The sequence below is a fragment of the Typopeltis vanoorti genome, chromosome 3, assembly GCF_054136105.1.
Source record: "Typopeltis vanoorti isolate ZY-2024b chromosome 3, IOZ_Tvanoo_1.0, whole genome shotgun sequence".
Taxonomy (NCBI): domain Eukaryota; kingdom Metazoa; phylum Arthropoda; class Arachnida; order Uropygi; family Thelyphonidae; genus Typopeltis; species Typopeltis vanoorti.
The window spans coordinates 164,474,227-164,492,216 of NC_143551.1; the positions used below are offsets into that span (position 1 = coordinate 164,474,227).

The following is a 17,990-nucleotide window of genomic DNA, read 5'->3' on the forward strand; positions in this document are numbered from 1 at the left end:
AATAGAAATGATGGACTTAAATTATCGCTCCTATGGAAATACTTCTTCAAATTCTAAAATTAACTTAAATTTAATTATTTATTTATTTATTGTTAAATTTTGTTAAAGTTAGTTTTACTAGAACCTTAACATAATTAGATCATGACACGCTACACCATGTACATACAGTTCACGTGTGTGTCATTGTTAAATATACTAGTTTTTTCCTGATGAATATTTAGATTTTTTCGACCAAAAAATGAATGTGACAAATAACTAAGACTGAGGACATTTGGAAGTCACTTATTAGATCTTTCAACACACTCTTTCAGACCTTAACTTTTCTGCTAACTGTCATGCATTCCCATTGATCAATGATTGCCCTGTGCCAGCTTACATGCTCCATGTGTTTCTGTTTTTAACTTGTAACGGTTCCTACATATTCAGTTTTAAGTTATGTAATGTTTACTGCTAATTGTATATTTTTTGTTCTTCTTCACCCAGAAAAAGCCACTAGCATATGTGGCAAAACTAGTAGATGTAACTAGATATATTGCAATCTATTAAACCCAGTGTTAGCTATCATTTGTCAGTTATCATACCAGTTTCTGTTCTTGTTTAATTTGAAGGTCATACTGAAGATGCCCCTGATACTAGGGCAAACATTTTATACTAATAAAAATATATGTTAGCTAAATCCGTTTTATGTTATTTATTAATTATCATGTATTACGTTCCCAATTTAGAATAATAAAAATAATACTTAAACAGGTGAAACTACATCAAAGCTAGTTAAATCATCTACAAGTGATATTACTTTTGATTCTGCTGATTGTCTGTTGACCACTGGTTAAAAATTGATTTATACTGTCCTTCTTTCTTCTTCTTTTACTTTGTTTTGTTTTTTGTATATGTGTTGGAGAATTTTGGAGTTCTGCCATCCTGTTCTTCTGTTGTTCAACTCCTAGATGATATATGGATTATAGATTAGCATTCCATTCTGGGAACTGTTAAGCAATCATTTTTTGTTGGGATTAGGATGCTGGATTAGCATCTTCTTTGAATTCTTTCATAGGAAGTGGTATGGTGCAAGGACTAGGTGTCTTTTCAATGAATTCTGTGGTCACATTTGAAGTGCATTCATCTTAGTTGTATATTCTGTAGCAGCCAAAAAACAAACAAACAAACAAAAAAAAAAACATCCATACATTCCATTCTAGACATTACTCACCTGTACAACTGCTAACACTGTATAAATCTCAAATATGTCAAACCAAGGAATAATGTTTACATATTTGGGGTGGTGCATCCAAATCTTTCCAAGAGTTCTTGATACTATTCAGAAAAAGGGAAATCTGGTCAAATGATAATTTGACCAGATTTCCCTTTTCTGAATCGCGCGCACGCACGCACACACACAGAGAGAGAGAGAGAGCCACTCCAATTCCTCTATCATAGTTGTTGGTTTCTGCCTTTCGTGTGTTGAGGCTTAAGTGCTATGAAGAATTCATGTTGGAGGTTTAATGGAATATTATCAGCACTGAGAAAGGATTAAAACTAATTTTAATGCTTCCAATATTTCGTCTCAGTTACAGAGACATCTTCAGGGATTACAAATAACTTTTTGTAACACACACAAATACAATACAATGATAAGTAAAACAAATGAGTGAAACTAAAGTATTATCTAGGTGATGCACCCTCTATGGGCATTTGCAGATGGCCTAGGATGTAGAGCAGGATCTCTGATAATCAATGTTTCCCAAATTTTGGGAAGTTTTATGCAACCGTATTTGTTTAAATTAGGTTGATTCCCGAGTTGATTCCTAGATGCGGATTGAAAAACAGTCTTTCTTTTTTGAATTTACTATAGTTGAGCATGGTGGTTTTTTTCCAGGAGATCCTGTGGGTTGTATCTAAAACATGGTCTGCAAGGCCAGATTGACCATAATCGTGATTGCAGAATTATGACTTATGTTCTTCTAAATGGATGGTTGCTTATCTGCCTGTCTGATCCGAAGTAAGTCAGCTTACAGGAACAAGGTACTTTATATACTCTAGGCACTGAGGACTACAAACACAATACAAGGACCAATATTAGATTCAACCTACAATTAAACTTTTATAAACATAATGTCGTTGAGCCTTTTTTCTCTCAATGCAAGAGGATGTGTCTCTGCTTTACGCAACAGAATAGTCCTTGATCAGATCTTTGGTGGAAACGTGCTTCGTATTATGAGATATTAAAGCAACTAATGTCATGTGAAGATTCATTAGATGTAAACTTTGTTTGCTTACACTTGAATTAAACAAGAATATAATTTCTTGGCAAGCATTTATAATGATATAGTTTATAATTCAATTAAAGACTATTATACAAGCATAGTACAAACCAAGATGATATCTGTTATAAATAAATGCACAGAATCTACTATTGGAGGTGGGAGAAAGAAAAAAAAAAAAACAATTTATTGTCCAAATGGAATTAATTTTGAAACAATATAAATAAAGAAACAAAAATATATATTATTTATATTATAATTAATAATTTAAATTTAGGTTGGAAGTCCATGGTCAGTAATAATATCTGTTATACAAGCAGCATTTGCAGGAGAAGCCAAACCATCACTATTTCTTGGAATCCATTTAATAATATAAACACTATTGTCCTCTAACCCTGCTGCAAGCAGAACACCTTGATCATTTTTTCCATCCATACCATTTAGCCATTCACATTCACCCAGAGTCATCTGTGAGAAATCTGGGGTTGATGCCCTGAAACAGCAACAAATATTTTGGTTGTTAATGATGTCATAATTAAAAATCATGCCAATATTGAAATTAATTTAAATCTTACACAAACTAGACAACTTTGCTCCTGGCTTCTAGTTCATTTTTCGGTCTGCTTGACTCACTGTTTTATCATTCATCCAAAGGGTGTACAGTGTATTCTATATCAATCCCTTTGTATATTCTTATGTCCTGAATCAGTATGAAGATATTACTATCAATAATAATGCAGTCAATGGGACTTTTTTTTCTTGCATCTTCTTTCTCTCCATGTGAATTGGAGAGAAAAAAGATACGAGAAAAGAAAAAAGTCTCATTGACTGCATTATTACTGATAGCAATATCATTGCATATCTTCACAAATTCACATGGAGAGAAATAGCAGCAAAAAACAAGAAAAGTCTCATTGACTATGCTCTAGTTGATAGTGATTTTTTCCACTGGTTCAGATCACAGGAGCATATAGAAGATTTGAAATAGGAAGTGATCAATATTTACTTTTAAGCAGGATAAAACTGAATTTCATACTGAAAAGAAGAGTGTGTAATAAAGTTTTAAAATGGATCAAAGTTGAGCAGCTTTCAGAGGTAAACTGTAGACTCAAATATACAAACATTATTGAATAAAAAATGAAAGAGTTTGAAAAGAACCAAATCATGGAGATTCAACAGCAGACCCTTAAGTAAACATTGACTAATTCAGCCAGAGAGGCATGTGGCGAGGTTATCTGTAAAGGTAGAAAAATCATAACTCCATGGTGGAATCAGAAAGTTAGAGGTAGTCAAGGACAAGAAAAAACATATTGAAAGTTCCTGGCAAGTAAGTAAGCCAGCTTGTGCTCTCTTGGAGAATACAGAGAAAAATGATGTACCAATACATCAGCTCTATAACAATTCCATTTGTTAGTGCCATATTCAGAAAATTAGCTCTTCTTCTAAAACCATATAATATCAGAGTAACCTTCAAACCTATTGAGCCCATTCAAAAGTTTATAAGATCACCAAAAGATAGCCATCCTTTCTACAAATACTCTGCAGTTTATAGCATACCAACAGTGCAGTATTAATTACATCAGACAGACATCTAGAAGTTTTGATACAAGAAAGAAAGAACACATAGGCTATGTAACAGACAGGATATATCAGGCCTTTCTTCATACTTTGCCTCTACCAACCATAATATTGAATGGGATATGAGTCATATGCCCTACATAGACAACTACCATTCCAGAACATTTAAAGAAGCTGCTACAGTCACCCATTCAACAGGTAACTTAAATAAGAATCAAGACCTAATCTTACCAGATATATGGAAAGCTCTAATCAGATCATTTGACCAAAAAGAAATGAACTTTCATGAAAATTACATTAAATATCTGAACAAATAAAACATTGTGCTTGCGACATGCGTATTATATCATTGTATCATGCACAGTGATAACTTTATAATTTTTAGAATTGTTGGTTAGTTTCCTAGTTTATGTTACTTTCTATTGCTTACCAGTGTATTCCTTTGAAAATGCTGACAGATATCAGTCAGTGAAACGTTGGATATTAAACTAATATTTACTTGACTAACATACAGAATTAAGACTTTAATTGATCAGCTTTACCTTTTTCTTTATGCCAGCTGCCTTCTCTAATGATGAAAATTTTTCCATTTCTTTCTTTTTCTGCAAAGAGATTTGCAGATGAGACTTATTTGCAACAGGGTGCAAATAAGTCTCATCATCCAACTTTTCATTTTGATGTTTGACCATATCACTCTACTTGATACTGCCTGCCATTCAAGAAGATTATTTTCATGTTTAGTGTTGAATACTATAGCTATTCCTTTCTTTCCTTGATTGTTATTGTTTGAATCTAACATCTTGTATTTGTTATTTATAAAACCTCAACTGTTTGTATCTTCTTTATTTCAGTAATATCAATTATATTAAAATGGTACATCTATAATTCTTCTACCAGTTCCACTTCTTTTCCATTGATATTTCTTATGCTGATAGTGCCTATCTTGAATTCTGCTAATGGTGAGTGGGAGCTTGTTCCAGTAGGTGACATTTCATTATTCACTCTGATTCCATTACAAAAACAATGGGGGACTTGCTTAACACATTCACATTGATGCTTTAAAGCATCAAATCAGTATCTGCACATGGGCTATTGCCACTTCTAAGCATTCTAGGCTCATGTATTTCTATGCTGCATAACTGAGTTTGGGTGGACATGCACTGCAGCATGGTCAGTTTTTCTTGAAAGCAGCTAATTGCTAGTGCTGATTTGTGAGCTTATGCCCAGTCCATCTTAACCTTAAAAAAAAAAAAAAAAAAAGAGAAAAATACTATACTACTGACAAATTATTAACGCTATTACACAACTCTGACTATGATTTGAACTTCTTGCTGGATAGTGAGGATGATGAGTTGCAATATAGTGACTCTCCATATGAATTTCAAAATGACACCGTTTTAGTAGAACCATCAAACGAAAATGACAAAGAGGATGTTGAAATGCTGACTACAAAGGAAAATGAAGCCAGCTGGTAAACTCATTTGGTTAGCATGAAGTTTTCCCCATTTCTAAAAATGAAAGTCTGCTAATTCTACCAAATGGTAATAACAGACCAATCACTTTCATCTTCGATGGAGAGATGAATTTCTACAGGAAGTTGTAAACCAAATCAATTATAATGCCACTCAAATATTTTTGTCTAAAAAAAACCAAAGAGCAATCCCAAATTTTTCTATGGAAAAATCTTGCTGTAAAAGAGTTGTTAGTATTTTTGAGTAAGTTTTTGCACGTGGACAACATAAATATGAACATACTACAAGATTACTGGAAGAAAGATCTTTTCTTTCTTTCAGTAATCTGTAAGAAAGGTATTGCAATGAGTATGAGTCAAAATCGATTTCTTCTGATATTGCACTCACTTCATTTTTCACAACATCCTGGTCTGGGTTAGCCGAAACCAGCAGACCGATTATATAAAATAAAACCAGTTATCAATTATTTCAAAAGGATGTCAGAGGTAAATTATTCAGGTCAAGAATTTTCTGTAGATGAACCCATGGTCCTCTGGTGGGGTCCAGTAGCATTTTGTCAGTACATCAAAAATAATTCTGTGTTTATGCTTTTTAAACTTTATGCGTTGACAATTCTCAAAGGACTAATCCAAAAATTTGCAGTTTATACCAGCATGTTGGATGAGTTTGGAAGCAGAGGACTTGTACAAAAGATGGTTTTATATTTATCAGAAGGAAAACTAAATGCTAGCACCATATTTACATGGACAACTATTATAATAGTTTTGATTTAGCTAAGACACTTTTGGAAAAAAGAAACTCACTGTACTGGAATGTTAAAAATGGATAGGAAAAAAAAAATAATAAAAATACCCCAAAAGAAGTTAAGAATGAAAAACTTAAAAAAGGAGAAATGGTTGTCCAATATGCTGATGGAGAGATGATAGGAATGGAAGGATAAAAGAGATTAATAAATAAAATAAAACAGATTACTTATGTGTATATTTTTAATAGTATAAAATTTTTAGTATATTAAGGACATCTTCAGTATGACTTTTAAATTAAACAAGAACAATAACCAGTATATGCAATAATGACATGTGCAAACTGCACATATGTGATGTAGAGCATCACAGTCCAATTATATTAAGGTTCTAGTAAAAATAACTAACAAGATTTAATAACAAATGAAAAATATAACTAAATATTAAAAATTAAAAAATAGCAAATAATTAAATTTAACATAATTCTGTAATTTTTGAAGAACTATTTCCCATAAGGGAGACAATTTAAGTCCATTTATGAGAACCTTAATTTTCTTCCAAATAAGTCTGTGTCTGGTGGTGATAGCATACTCTGCAAACTCTAATTGCTCTGGCTCATGGAACTTAATATAGTCTAAATGTTCATTACGATGCACAGCTGCAGTTCTACCAGTTTTGCCAAAATGTGGTAATCCATATTGGCAAGGAATTCAATACACTCCAGGGTAAGTTAAAGGCAAAAGTTTATCTTTAGTTGAGCCTAGAAAAGATGATATCTTGTTGATAGGATGGAAGGACACTTGTAATCCAACAGTTAGGCTATACCTTGAGATGCCTTTAACATAGAAATGGTGACACAACAGTTCCAGGTGAGTAAAATAAATTTTGCTCCCCTGGAACACCTTTCTTTATTGGATGCTTTAAAGTGTCAGTGCCCACCATGTTTCAGGGTTGACTGCCACCTGATGCTTTAAAGTGTTAATCAGGATATTTTCTAAATTGCAGTGTTATTTCTCACAAATAAATGTCATACTTACATATGTGAATATTTTTTTGCCAGTTTGTATCTTGGTGTTTGTTCATTTTTTCAATAAAAGTGGGTTTCTTTGCAAGAATTTGTTTTTGAATTTATCCTCATAAAATTTAACATTAAAATCACTATGAAGAAAATACTGTTTAATGCTTTAAAGCATCAGGTGGCAGTCAACCCTGAAACAGGTGGTCAGTGCCACCGATGCTTTAAAGCATTCAATAAAGAAAGGTGTTTCAGGTGAGTAAAATTTATTTTATTAGCTCTATAGGCTAACTCAAAGTAATTTTAGAACAATAACTCTTGGATTGTCTAAAAGGAAAAAATGGCAGCCAGGGAGATTCTGTCATAAATTAATGGCATTCAACATGTTAACTAGCAACATCCTGGCTAGCATGGAATTTCATCATGTTATACCATCATTTTGTTTTGGTTTAAGCCAATACAAAATATAACAAGGTCAGTTAAATCCTAAATTGCCAGCCCATCCTCATTCGTTCAGCATTTAGGTAGATATCCACTAATGGGTGCATCACAAAAAAAGGTAAGGACTGAACATTGGATTAGAAGTCTTGGTTGGATCTCTGCATTCTATATAAGACTATGTGGTCTTCTCTTCCCAGTTATTTGGCTTTGACCCTTCAGCCATATCAATATCAACAATAACATAGTCAATGAGACTTTTTCTTATTTTTTGCATCTTCTTTCCATGTGAATTTGTGCACATCTTTATGTTGGAACATGGTGTGAATAATGATTAGTCTATGTTATGAACAGAAATGCAGCAGGTATTTACCATTATCATCAGTTTTGCCAATTTCTTCAAATTTTTCCAAAGAATTCTGTCTTGTGTTCCAGTTCTGCTGTTTAGATCTCCAACAAACCAACTTTTCCTTTTATGTCAACTACCTTCTCTGACTCAAAAAATTCCCCCACTTCTTCTTTAGTAGAACCTTCTGTAGGATATAGACACAATAAATGTCACTATCCAATTCCCCACTTTGATGTTTGTTCACATCACTCCATCTGATAATGCCTGCCATTCAAGAAGTTTACCTTCATGTTTACTGTCAAATACTATAGTTACTCCATCCTTTCTCTGAACATTACTGGCTGAATATAACATCTTGTATTTGTTAGAAGAATCTCATTTGTTTTTGTGCTTGGTAACATTAATTATGTCAATGTGATGATGTACTTTTCTACTTCTATCAGTTCCACTTCTTTTTCACTTCTAAACTGACATTTGTTCCAGGAACTGACTTTTCTCTGGCAAATGAAAAATACAAAAGTTTAAATGCATGGACTGCTCAGGTATTATGGATTTTTGGTTTCTAATGAAGAACAACATCTCAAAACAGCTCAGACCAATGAAATAATGGAAAGTGAAAAATGAAAGGTAACTACATAGGTTCCTACCGAGGAGTTTTTGTATTAAGTAGTTCACGAAGGCAACAACTTATTCTAAAGTTTTGAATTTTTTGTAAAATACTCAATTGCTTTCAAAGGCAATTTTTTTTTTATCTATTTGATATAAAATAATGAGAGCTATTTATTTGCATTCCTTGTAATATTTTTTCCCTTTACTCATGATTTTTTACATCCTAAAAATTTATGAACAATATTTTAAAATATGAAGATAACTATTTACAGTGCTGAATGCATTCATCTAAACTCCTTACACCAAATTCAAATCACTTTGCAAAAGACATATTTTTGATGTAAAAATGAATCAATCACTTTCTCTTTGAAACTTATCTCAAATAAATAAGAAAGGAACATTTTATAACTCCTACCAAAATGAAAATAAGAAAAAAAATCAATCATTTTCATTAAAGCAAGGGCTCATCTGAATTTAGTATATGATTTTATTTTTGTATACAGCTGTTGGACAATTCTTTGTTAACATTATTAGAATAAACTGCAGAAATATTTTGCTCTTATAAGCCTCATACTATGAGCTCTTAATTATGTGATCCTCAAATAACTATCAAACCAATCTCTGAATGGCAAAGCATGTCAACAGACTCCTCTAATATCACTATACATTCAATTAACTCTATCTTCAGTTAAGTGACCAGCAAATCAGTTTCCATCATATAATTGAGCTATTATTATATTTGAATGGTAGTGTAGCAATGTTTATCACACAGAGAAACTGATAATAAATATATACTGAATGCACTCACCTGGATGGAGGAAGATACCACTGTGCTACATGATCAAGTGTGTTTATATCTAGAACTATAAAATTTGGAATTTTGTTTTTCCACTGCGTTGTAACAGCAGCAAAGTATTTTCTACCCACTCCAAGAAGAGCTTTTACTTTTAAATTCAATTCAGTCTCTGAAATCATTTTTCCTAAACGGACATCCCACTTACATAAGAGAGAATATGCAGGAGGTTGGGAATTCTGTTTCATAAAGAAGAGATAAGTTCCATCAAAATAGAGTCCTGGAGTGAACAAGTTTACATCACCAATTTTAATTGGAATACTATACAGAGAAGTTATATACAAACCTTCTTCATCAGCTTGGTACACAAAACTAAATGACCAAATGACTATTTTATTATTATCCATACTGAACAATAAATGGCGATCCAAATAAGTGCTTCCCTGTTGTGCTGGAAATGGCTTCAGCATTACTTTGAGAACCCATGCCGTATGTCCATCGAGAGTTGTTAAAACATTTCCTCTTGAGAGAGACCACACTTTCACTTTTGTATCAGAGGAACCACTTACTAAAACATTCAGTTCAACAGAGTAATCAAAGGTAAAAACTGCTCCAACATGTCGCATATATTCAATTAATCTTTGCCCATTTCTCATATCCCATGAAACTAAGTGTCCTATATATGTTGAGGCAATAAGCAGGTGATCATCAAATTTAAGAGTGGCCACACTAGCATCTGTTCGTAGACACATGATGCACTGGTCCTTAGAACAGTCCCATATCTGTATAGTCTTGCTATCTGAAGCTGAAAATAAACAACAGGTAAATTTTATATCTGTCTTATAGTTCTGCCATATTTTGATACAATATTGTATCTGGATTTTTCATGAATTAATCAATCTACCTCTAAAGAAACTTAACTTGTTTGTATTTAATGTAGCATAACATAATTTATTGATCACTATAGGGTAAGCAATAAACAAACTGAATTAGTTAATGCATATAATTCTTTTAGATGAATGAATTAAGACAACCAGCTCTTATTGTAGTAACCTCACAGAGACAGATCAAAGAATTCGTGATTATGAAGCATTAAGTGGGAATTTCCTGTTTGTTAGAACAAGTGAGTATATTATGCTGGTGTCCTAAGGACAAATACTGAAGATTACACCCACAAATTCACATGAATCAGCTTGTGGCAATTTGTATAACTGATGATTTTGAGTAGAAAGTGGGTACACATTTAAATTTTTGAATCGCGTGCAAAGGGGTCACATGGTAGCACTCAACAGAATAAAAGACAAAAGGCTGCACTAAGTGAATTGTGTTTGAACTTTATTTGTTCACTTTTTTGTGAAGGAATAAAGTTGCAAACTTGGATGTCTTTTAATGTCTCAAAGACATCATCTAGATGATTTCATGCGGAAAGCTTGAAGAAGGCTGCAGAATTACTGATATTGCTAGAGAGAGTAATTGCATAGTATTGTATCCAGGAGCTGGGCAGCATTTCAAATCAATGGAATATGTTCCAGACGTCTGCTGAAAGGTTGCCCTCACTCTACAACAGAGCACGAAGACAGATTTTTAGTTATAACATCAAAGCATAATCGATGCATCACAGCAGGTCAGCTTGCATACTGACTCCATTAAAGCACAGGTATGTAGATATCTTGACAAACTGTGGCAAGACGTCTGAGACAAGTAGGCCTATATGTCCAAAGACCTGTAGTCTGCATCCTTTTATCCACAGCTCATCATAGAGCATGTTTTCAGTGGTGTTGTATCCATAAAAACTAGACAAGACAGCAATGGACTAATGTACTCTTTACAGATGAGAGTCATTTTAGTCTTTGCTCCAGTTCTAGACCACACTTGATCTGCTGTGAAAGTGGTACCACTTAAGATTATGAAAATGTTCTTGAAAGGGATAGATATGGTGGTGATGGGATCATGGTGTGAGGAGACATTATGCTCAATGGATGCACCAAGCTACAAGTGCTGGAAAAAGGGACTATGACTGGTGAACAATATTGCAACAAAGTTGTTCAATGTTATGTTCAATTGTTCCATGATATTGTAGGCAAAGAATTCATTTTTATGGATGACAGTGCCACACCATATCGTACATGAGCAGTTGAGACACTTCTTGAGACCCAGGATATTAACTGAATTGAGTAGCCAGCATGCTCCCCAGATCTAAACCCCATAGAACACGTTTGGGAGGCAATAGGGAGATGCATTGCTCCTCAAAATTCCCCTCCATAAAATAACAAACAAGGCATTATAATTGTTCTGAAAGAGGAGTGGACCAGTTTGCCTCAAGAACTCCTGAATCACTTGGTGCTAAGCATGGTATGATGTTGTGGGGCTGCATCACATATTTCAGTATGGAATATGTCCACTCCTGTTTGGAGTGGACATATTCCATACTGAAATGCCTCTATGCATAGTTTTCTGTGAGCACTGTACAACATTAATCCTTAAGTACAGTGCCAAAAACAGATTGCAAAATTTAATTTGTATGAAATTTATAACACATTTTTTTGTAATATAATTTATTAGTATGCTCACAGTAAATTTATGTCCACATTTGGCTATGGTCATGAAAATTTTTTCATATACAGACAAAAATGTAGTTCAGCCTTAGCTTTTGGACACCATTGTATGACAGCATTCAGTATAGTGACAGTTGACTGTATATTATAATTATTTACCATTAACCATAATGTGGTCTATGAAGCAGATAACTTTCAATGCCCAGCATGAGATCATTACTTGCTTATTTGAAACCTGAAGTGACTTGAAAAAGTTCCATGCTTGGTCTCTAGAATAAGGTTTCCAAATCATCTAATCCTTAGTCCATCTATGGCACTAAAATGTACTATGAATTTTCAACTTTCAGTAGGTGAGATTGGAAAAAAAAGGCAATTAATAAATTAGCAAATATCTTTATATGTCATAAAATACATACGGTAAATCCTCTGATGCTGAAGGTTATATTCTCATAAGCTTTCTGGCAAATTTTGAAACTAAGTTTCATTCCTGTCTGGTTGTACAATAATGGATCATAATATCCTTCACATTCATGATTTAACTTACCAAATCGAAGCCTTTTATAAGACTCTATATTTTAATATTTTAGTTATGCACCTGCAAAAAATTTACTTATTAAAATATAACTTTCTCACGTGTGAATGCTATGGTATTGAAGAGGGTTTCTGGCCTGGTCTCTAATGAGAACTAACAATTTGAAACAGCTGTCAGGCCAGTGAAACTTAAAAAGCAGTAAAAAAAAAAAAAAGATGAATATAAGGACTTCTAGACAAGAGTCCCTGTCTTAAGTAGTGCAAACCAAAGCAACTCTGATGCTGATGGTTATATTCTAAGTCCTCTTCTGAAACAATGATGGATTAATAATAACCTTAACATGCATAAAATACTTGTTTTTTTTACACTTTATATAGTTTTATATAAGTTACACAAATAGAAATATAAATTACTAATTCTTGGAGAAATGCCTGCATGGTGCATGATATCTAATTATGAAATTATATATAGTAAGTTGCCATCATCATCATCTGATTAGGGAATTAAAGTTAAATCAGATATATAATCTTACAACAGTTGGCACACCAAATAAACTAAGTAAATAGCAAAGAAATATTTCAGTTTTCAACAGCTGATTTTATATATCCTGTAAAATCAGCTATCCTGTAGATGATTTTATAGGATACTAATATCATAATATGAATAATGAGTAATAAAATGGTAGAAACAGTTAAGTGTTTCTGTAAGCAACTCAAAAAGTAATTCACAGTGAGTGAGTGAATATTATTGCTAACACTAGTGAGGTCACTATTTTAGTAAATGCATAATATGATTTTGGTGCTATATTATTATAGATGGTGGAATTTATTCTATGCCACAAGTTCTATCTTTTTAATATCAGATAGATTCATTATGTGACTGGTCACTTTCAGCCAAACTAATCCCAGTTTACTCCTGTGTGCGTGTGTGCGCGAGTGTGCATGTGTAAATCTCATCCATGAAAGGGTGCAAATATATTGCACATTTTACTACAAGAGGGCTACAGGTTATGCAATCCAAAAATATTGATTTAGTAGCAAATAGTACTTTTTAAAGCTACTTCAAGCTCCGATAAGCAGGCGAGTTCAGCAACCAGGGCAAACCCAGCATATAAATTGAGCAAAGCAATTTATCTCTAATGATTAATCAATTATTTTTCATTATACTAATAATGAAAATGTTCGAATTATAGCTACACAGCAAAAAAAGCTGTTAAGGGCTGAATTATTTGTCTCTTGGTCATTTAGCTAGGAATAGCAGAAAGTTCAAACAACATTAAGACCATACATTCTAGTTGATGATTGATGTGCAAATGATGTTTAGCCATCAATGATTTGTACCCGAATTTGTTGAACTTCTTTTTAATAAACAGTCATTAGAGAAGACTAAAATATCATTTCTGGTGAGTATAATTAAAATGATATTTATGAAGTGTTACAACACATCTATTTAAGCTTATGAATAAACTACTTCAAAAACAATTATTATTTCATTTGTATTCAGCTTCTTTCTTTTCATGATTTTACTGGTCATTAAATAAAAAGGGCCACAATAATATAATTTGTCAGTAGAATTCATTTTTATCTATGAAGTTTAGTAGTACTGACATGCCTATTTAAGTTTATGAATAAACTGATATTTAAAACAATTACCATCTATTTCATTTTTATTCTGCATCGTTCCTTTTTGCAATTCTACTAATCAGTCATTCATTCTGAACACACTAAAAATTAAAAGAGCCAACAAATTAAACAACTGATTGCATTAATTTGCCAATGATTAAACAAAATAATTAAAAATAAAATTAAGCATCAAATTTGCAAAATCCTCAAATGACACAAAACACACATAACAAAGTAGTTATAACAATGAGATTAAAAAAAAAAAAACCTACAGTGATTTCCTTAAAAGTGGAAAACACTTGAAATGAATGACATTTCTTCTTTGGAGGGGCATGGCTAACATGATCATGTTAAACAAGTAAAAGGCATAGAAATAAAATATGTACTGTAAACAAAAAACAACAAATTTAAAGCACCACTAAGTAAATATAACACCAATATTAAATGAAAAAAAATTAATACAATGAATATAAGCTAAATGAAATACAGAAAAAAAGTATAATTAACTGGGGTGTACATACTGTACCAATATAAATACTTTATCTGAGGCAGGAATCTTTTGCTTAGGAATGTGATAAAAACATTAAAATAGCAACTTTGTAAAAACTTTTGGCATTAGAAAATATATGATATTTTCCATTTCAGCGCAATTGTTTTAAAAGGACTGCTTGAATTTTAATAATTACTGCTTCTGAAGTTTTAATTATTTGAAGTGCTCAGCTAACTTCACACTTTTCTTTCCTGACATGCTTTATCACTTTTACTTAATTCAGAGAGAGAGATACTGAGACAACTTTGGAGATATGGTGAGTCTTGAACTGAGTCCTATGTTTTGAAAATTTCAATGAATTAACTGACAAATTCACTATATACTTGAATTTTATAATAACTGCATACTTGATTTTATGAAAGAAGAGAGTTCATATAGAATATGGATGGTAATTCCATGTTAGATGAGACTTTATGTAACTGATTCGTTATGCCAGCATGGTTGGCAGAGTGGTTAATGTATCCGCTCTCCAGCCAAAAGGCTGTGGGTTCGAATTCCGCTGTGGGCATGGATGTTTGGGATTGTCTGCGAAAAGTACTAGTGGTGGTGGAGTAGATGGCATTGGTGTAGATGATGCAGTTGGTGGATGAGGCTGAGTGGTGGAGACCGACAGTTGTAAAGTAGGTGTCCTCCCTTGATGAGTCTTGGACTCCCTGGAGGTATCAAATTATAATATAATAAATCACCCTTATCCTTTGTACACACACATGAAGTACAGTTGCACATAGTTAAACAACGCATCACTTATGTAATCACAGACAATTCAAAGAGTAGGTTATTGTTGTTTATTTTCATGTTTTTTTAATGAATGAATAGTGCTCAAGTATCCATTACAGATTTAAACCACTAAAGAAATTGACTGTCAGATATCAGAACGATTAATATTTAACCATTTTGGCATCTCTTGAATGGTTAATACTTAACCATTCAAAAGAAGAAATTAAAATTCAATATTAAAAAAAAAAACAATTATTAAACAAATAAAGATCGTGTATGAATGATACACATATACTGGTTGGCAGAATCGTTAGTTTATCAGCTCTTCATTCAAAAGGCTGTGGGTTCAAATCCTGCCGTGGGAACGGATGTTCATGATTGTCTGTGGAAATACTACTAATATAATAATATTCCCCGCTAGAGGGCCATAAGTTAAGTAGTGTCAGAAAGAGCTCAGGAAAAATAAGTTCTATTTTGAATAATAATTAGCAGTGTTTCATAAATTTTAGGGTTTCATTATTTATTTTTGAGAACGAAGTGTGTCTGAGTGATTTTTGGTGTGAATTCTATCAGAATTATTAGTCCAAATTGGATTTCAAATATCACACAATGCCAGTCAGGAGGTCAACCACGTGGGTGTCGACTGGTGCTACTAGGCAAATGCCGCAAAAGTAAAGTAGCATTGGCGACATAAATTTTTCAAAACTGATTCGATGTCCTAAGTGCGATATGTATGCATGGCAAAATGTAAGAGATATCTTTGTGGAGAGGGAGAGAATGAACAAAAGACGAGAGAAAGTACGGGTTTGTTGTAAGTGCGATATATTGTTGGATTATGATACACAGAATGCGAAACTGACTGAAAAGATTGGTAGTGTGAAAGAAACGGAAATGAAATGAAAGATAGAGAGGCTGACGGAGTGAAGGAATGCAAGGATGTAGAAGTGAAAGTTACGGGAAAAAGTTGCATAAAACGGAAATGAAACGAAAGCAAGAGAAACTGAGGGAGTTAAAGAATGCAAAGATGTAGAAGCGAAAGTTACGGAAGAAGTTGCGAAAAACGGAAGTGAAACAAAAGTTGGAGAAATTGAAGGAGTGAAAGAATACAAAGATGTACAAGCGAAAATTAGGGATAAGGGGGTGAAGGAAAGTATGAATGAGGAAAAGGAAGTAAAGTGCAGCCAAACGAGAGGTAGCGAGATAGAGTGAAATTGCTGGAATGCAAGATTTAATGAAACAGATATTGAAAATGAAAAATGAAATGAAGAATATGTTGAGTGATGTTAGGCGCTTAGTGGAAATTAATGAAAGTGTGCAAGAAAACAGAATGAAAGAACAAAGAGTAAAAGAAGTGATGAGTGATTCCAGGATAGCAGTATATGGAGACTCCATAATTAGGGGGCTAGTTACTGACAGAGTCCATAAGGTCTGCTATCCGAGTGGGAGAATGAGTACGATAATTAAGGCAATGGACGTGAGGAAGAAACGAGTGAGAGAGTTAGTTGTGATTGTAGAAATGAATGATGTAAGTGGACATAAGGAGGAGGTGAGGACAAATATCAGGAGACTATTGAGAAGAGTGAAAGATAACAGTATAGTAGGAAAGGTTGTCAGTGTATTACCCAGGTATGATGATGATGATGAGTTACGACGGAGAGCCAAAATCATGAATGGTATGTTGGTGGAGCTGTGTGAGAAGGGAGTGGAGTTTGTTGATGTATGGCATGTGTTTGAGGGAAGAATAAAATTATACAGGCATGATGGGTTGCATTTAAATGGTTTTGGAGTGAATGTGCTGGAGAAAGTGTTGCTGAATGAAAGTATAGTGTGTGTGGAAGTACAGTGTGTGATGCGTGCCAGAGATCAGAAGGAAGAGATGAAGAAAAAAAATCAAGAGAGTGGTACTGAAGAGACAGCAGTGCTTGGCAGTGAGAGAGGAAGAGAGAAAGGGAATAAAAGAGGAAAGGGAAACGGGGGGGAGCTCGGGTGGAGAGGGAGACATGGCATAGAGAGAGTGAATGTTGAAAGTGGCAGTGAATGTGTGTATGAAGATGAGGTATATTGCAATGTGGGTGGAGAAGTAGAGACTGAAGAGGTATATGTGGTAAGTGGTGATAAAGGTGATTTGGCAGGTGTAGTGGGGAAATCACAACCAACATATGGCTTGGATAGGACTGGTACAGACCTAAAAATGAACTGGTGTTTGTTTACAAATGCCAGAAGTATCAGAAATAAAGGGGATGAAATGGTTTCAGTGATTGAGTTTTTTCACCTCCAAATCATCGAAATAAGTGAAACATGGTTGAATGAAGATGATATCATAATGGGAATAGAAATGGAAGGGTACAGTATTTTTTGTGAGGATAGAAAGGGCAGGAAGGGAGGGGGGGGAGTGCTGCTGATGATAGTAGGGGAATTAAGTCTGCATAAGGTAGACATGAAAGGGAGAAATCATGGCAATGGTTATGAGGCAGTGTCGTGTAACATGGAGGTTGAGAGGAAGACATATTTAGCTGAATGTTGCTATAGGCCTGGGAATGTGGTGATGAAGAAATGTATAAACAACTTGGATTAGTGAACAAAAAAAAGGGTAATTATGGGTGATTTTAATTATGGTGGTATAGATTGGAATGAAGAGATATCATTTGGGAATAAGGAAAGTGAATTTCTCGAGTTCTTGAGAGATAACTATCTCAGGCAGCACGTAAAGAAAAGCGCGCAAGGATCAAGTGTTCTAGATCTCATCGTTTCATCAG

The 17,990-nt window shown here is 33.6% G+C and overlaps 1 protein-coding gene across 2 annotated transcripts in view; it reads right to left on the reverse strand.

The window, feature by feature from the left end:
• Positions 1–1,564: 1,564 nt before the first annotated feature.
• Positions 1,565–17,990, reverse strand: part of LOC150108723 (F-box/WD repeat-containing protein 2-like) — a 45,295-nt gene continuing 28,869 nt past the window's right edge. The window contains exons 2-4 of one of the 2 annotated variants that reach the window (XM_090416180.1): positions 13,998–14,068; positions 9,274–10,063; positions 1,565–2,754 (exon numbers count right to left, since the gene is read on the reverse strand). In XM_090416180.1, coding sequence (XP_090272306.1) covers positions 2,535–2,754; positions 9,274–10,063; positions 13,998–14,022 — 1,035 coding nt within the window. In that variant the 5' untranslated portion in view covers positions 14,023–14,068 and the 3' untranslated portion in view covers positions 1,565–2,534. The remainder of the gene's footprint in view (positions 2,755–9,273; positions 10,064–13,997; positions 14,069–17,990) is intronic. The other variant, XM_090416179.1, reaches the window with a different exon arrangement.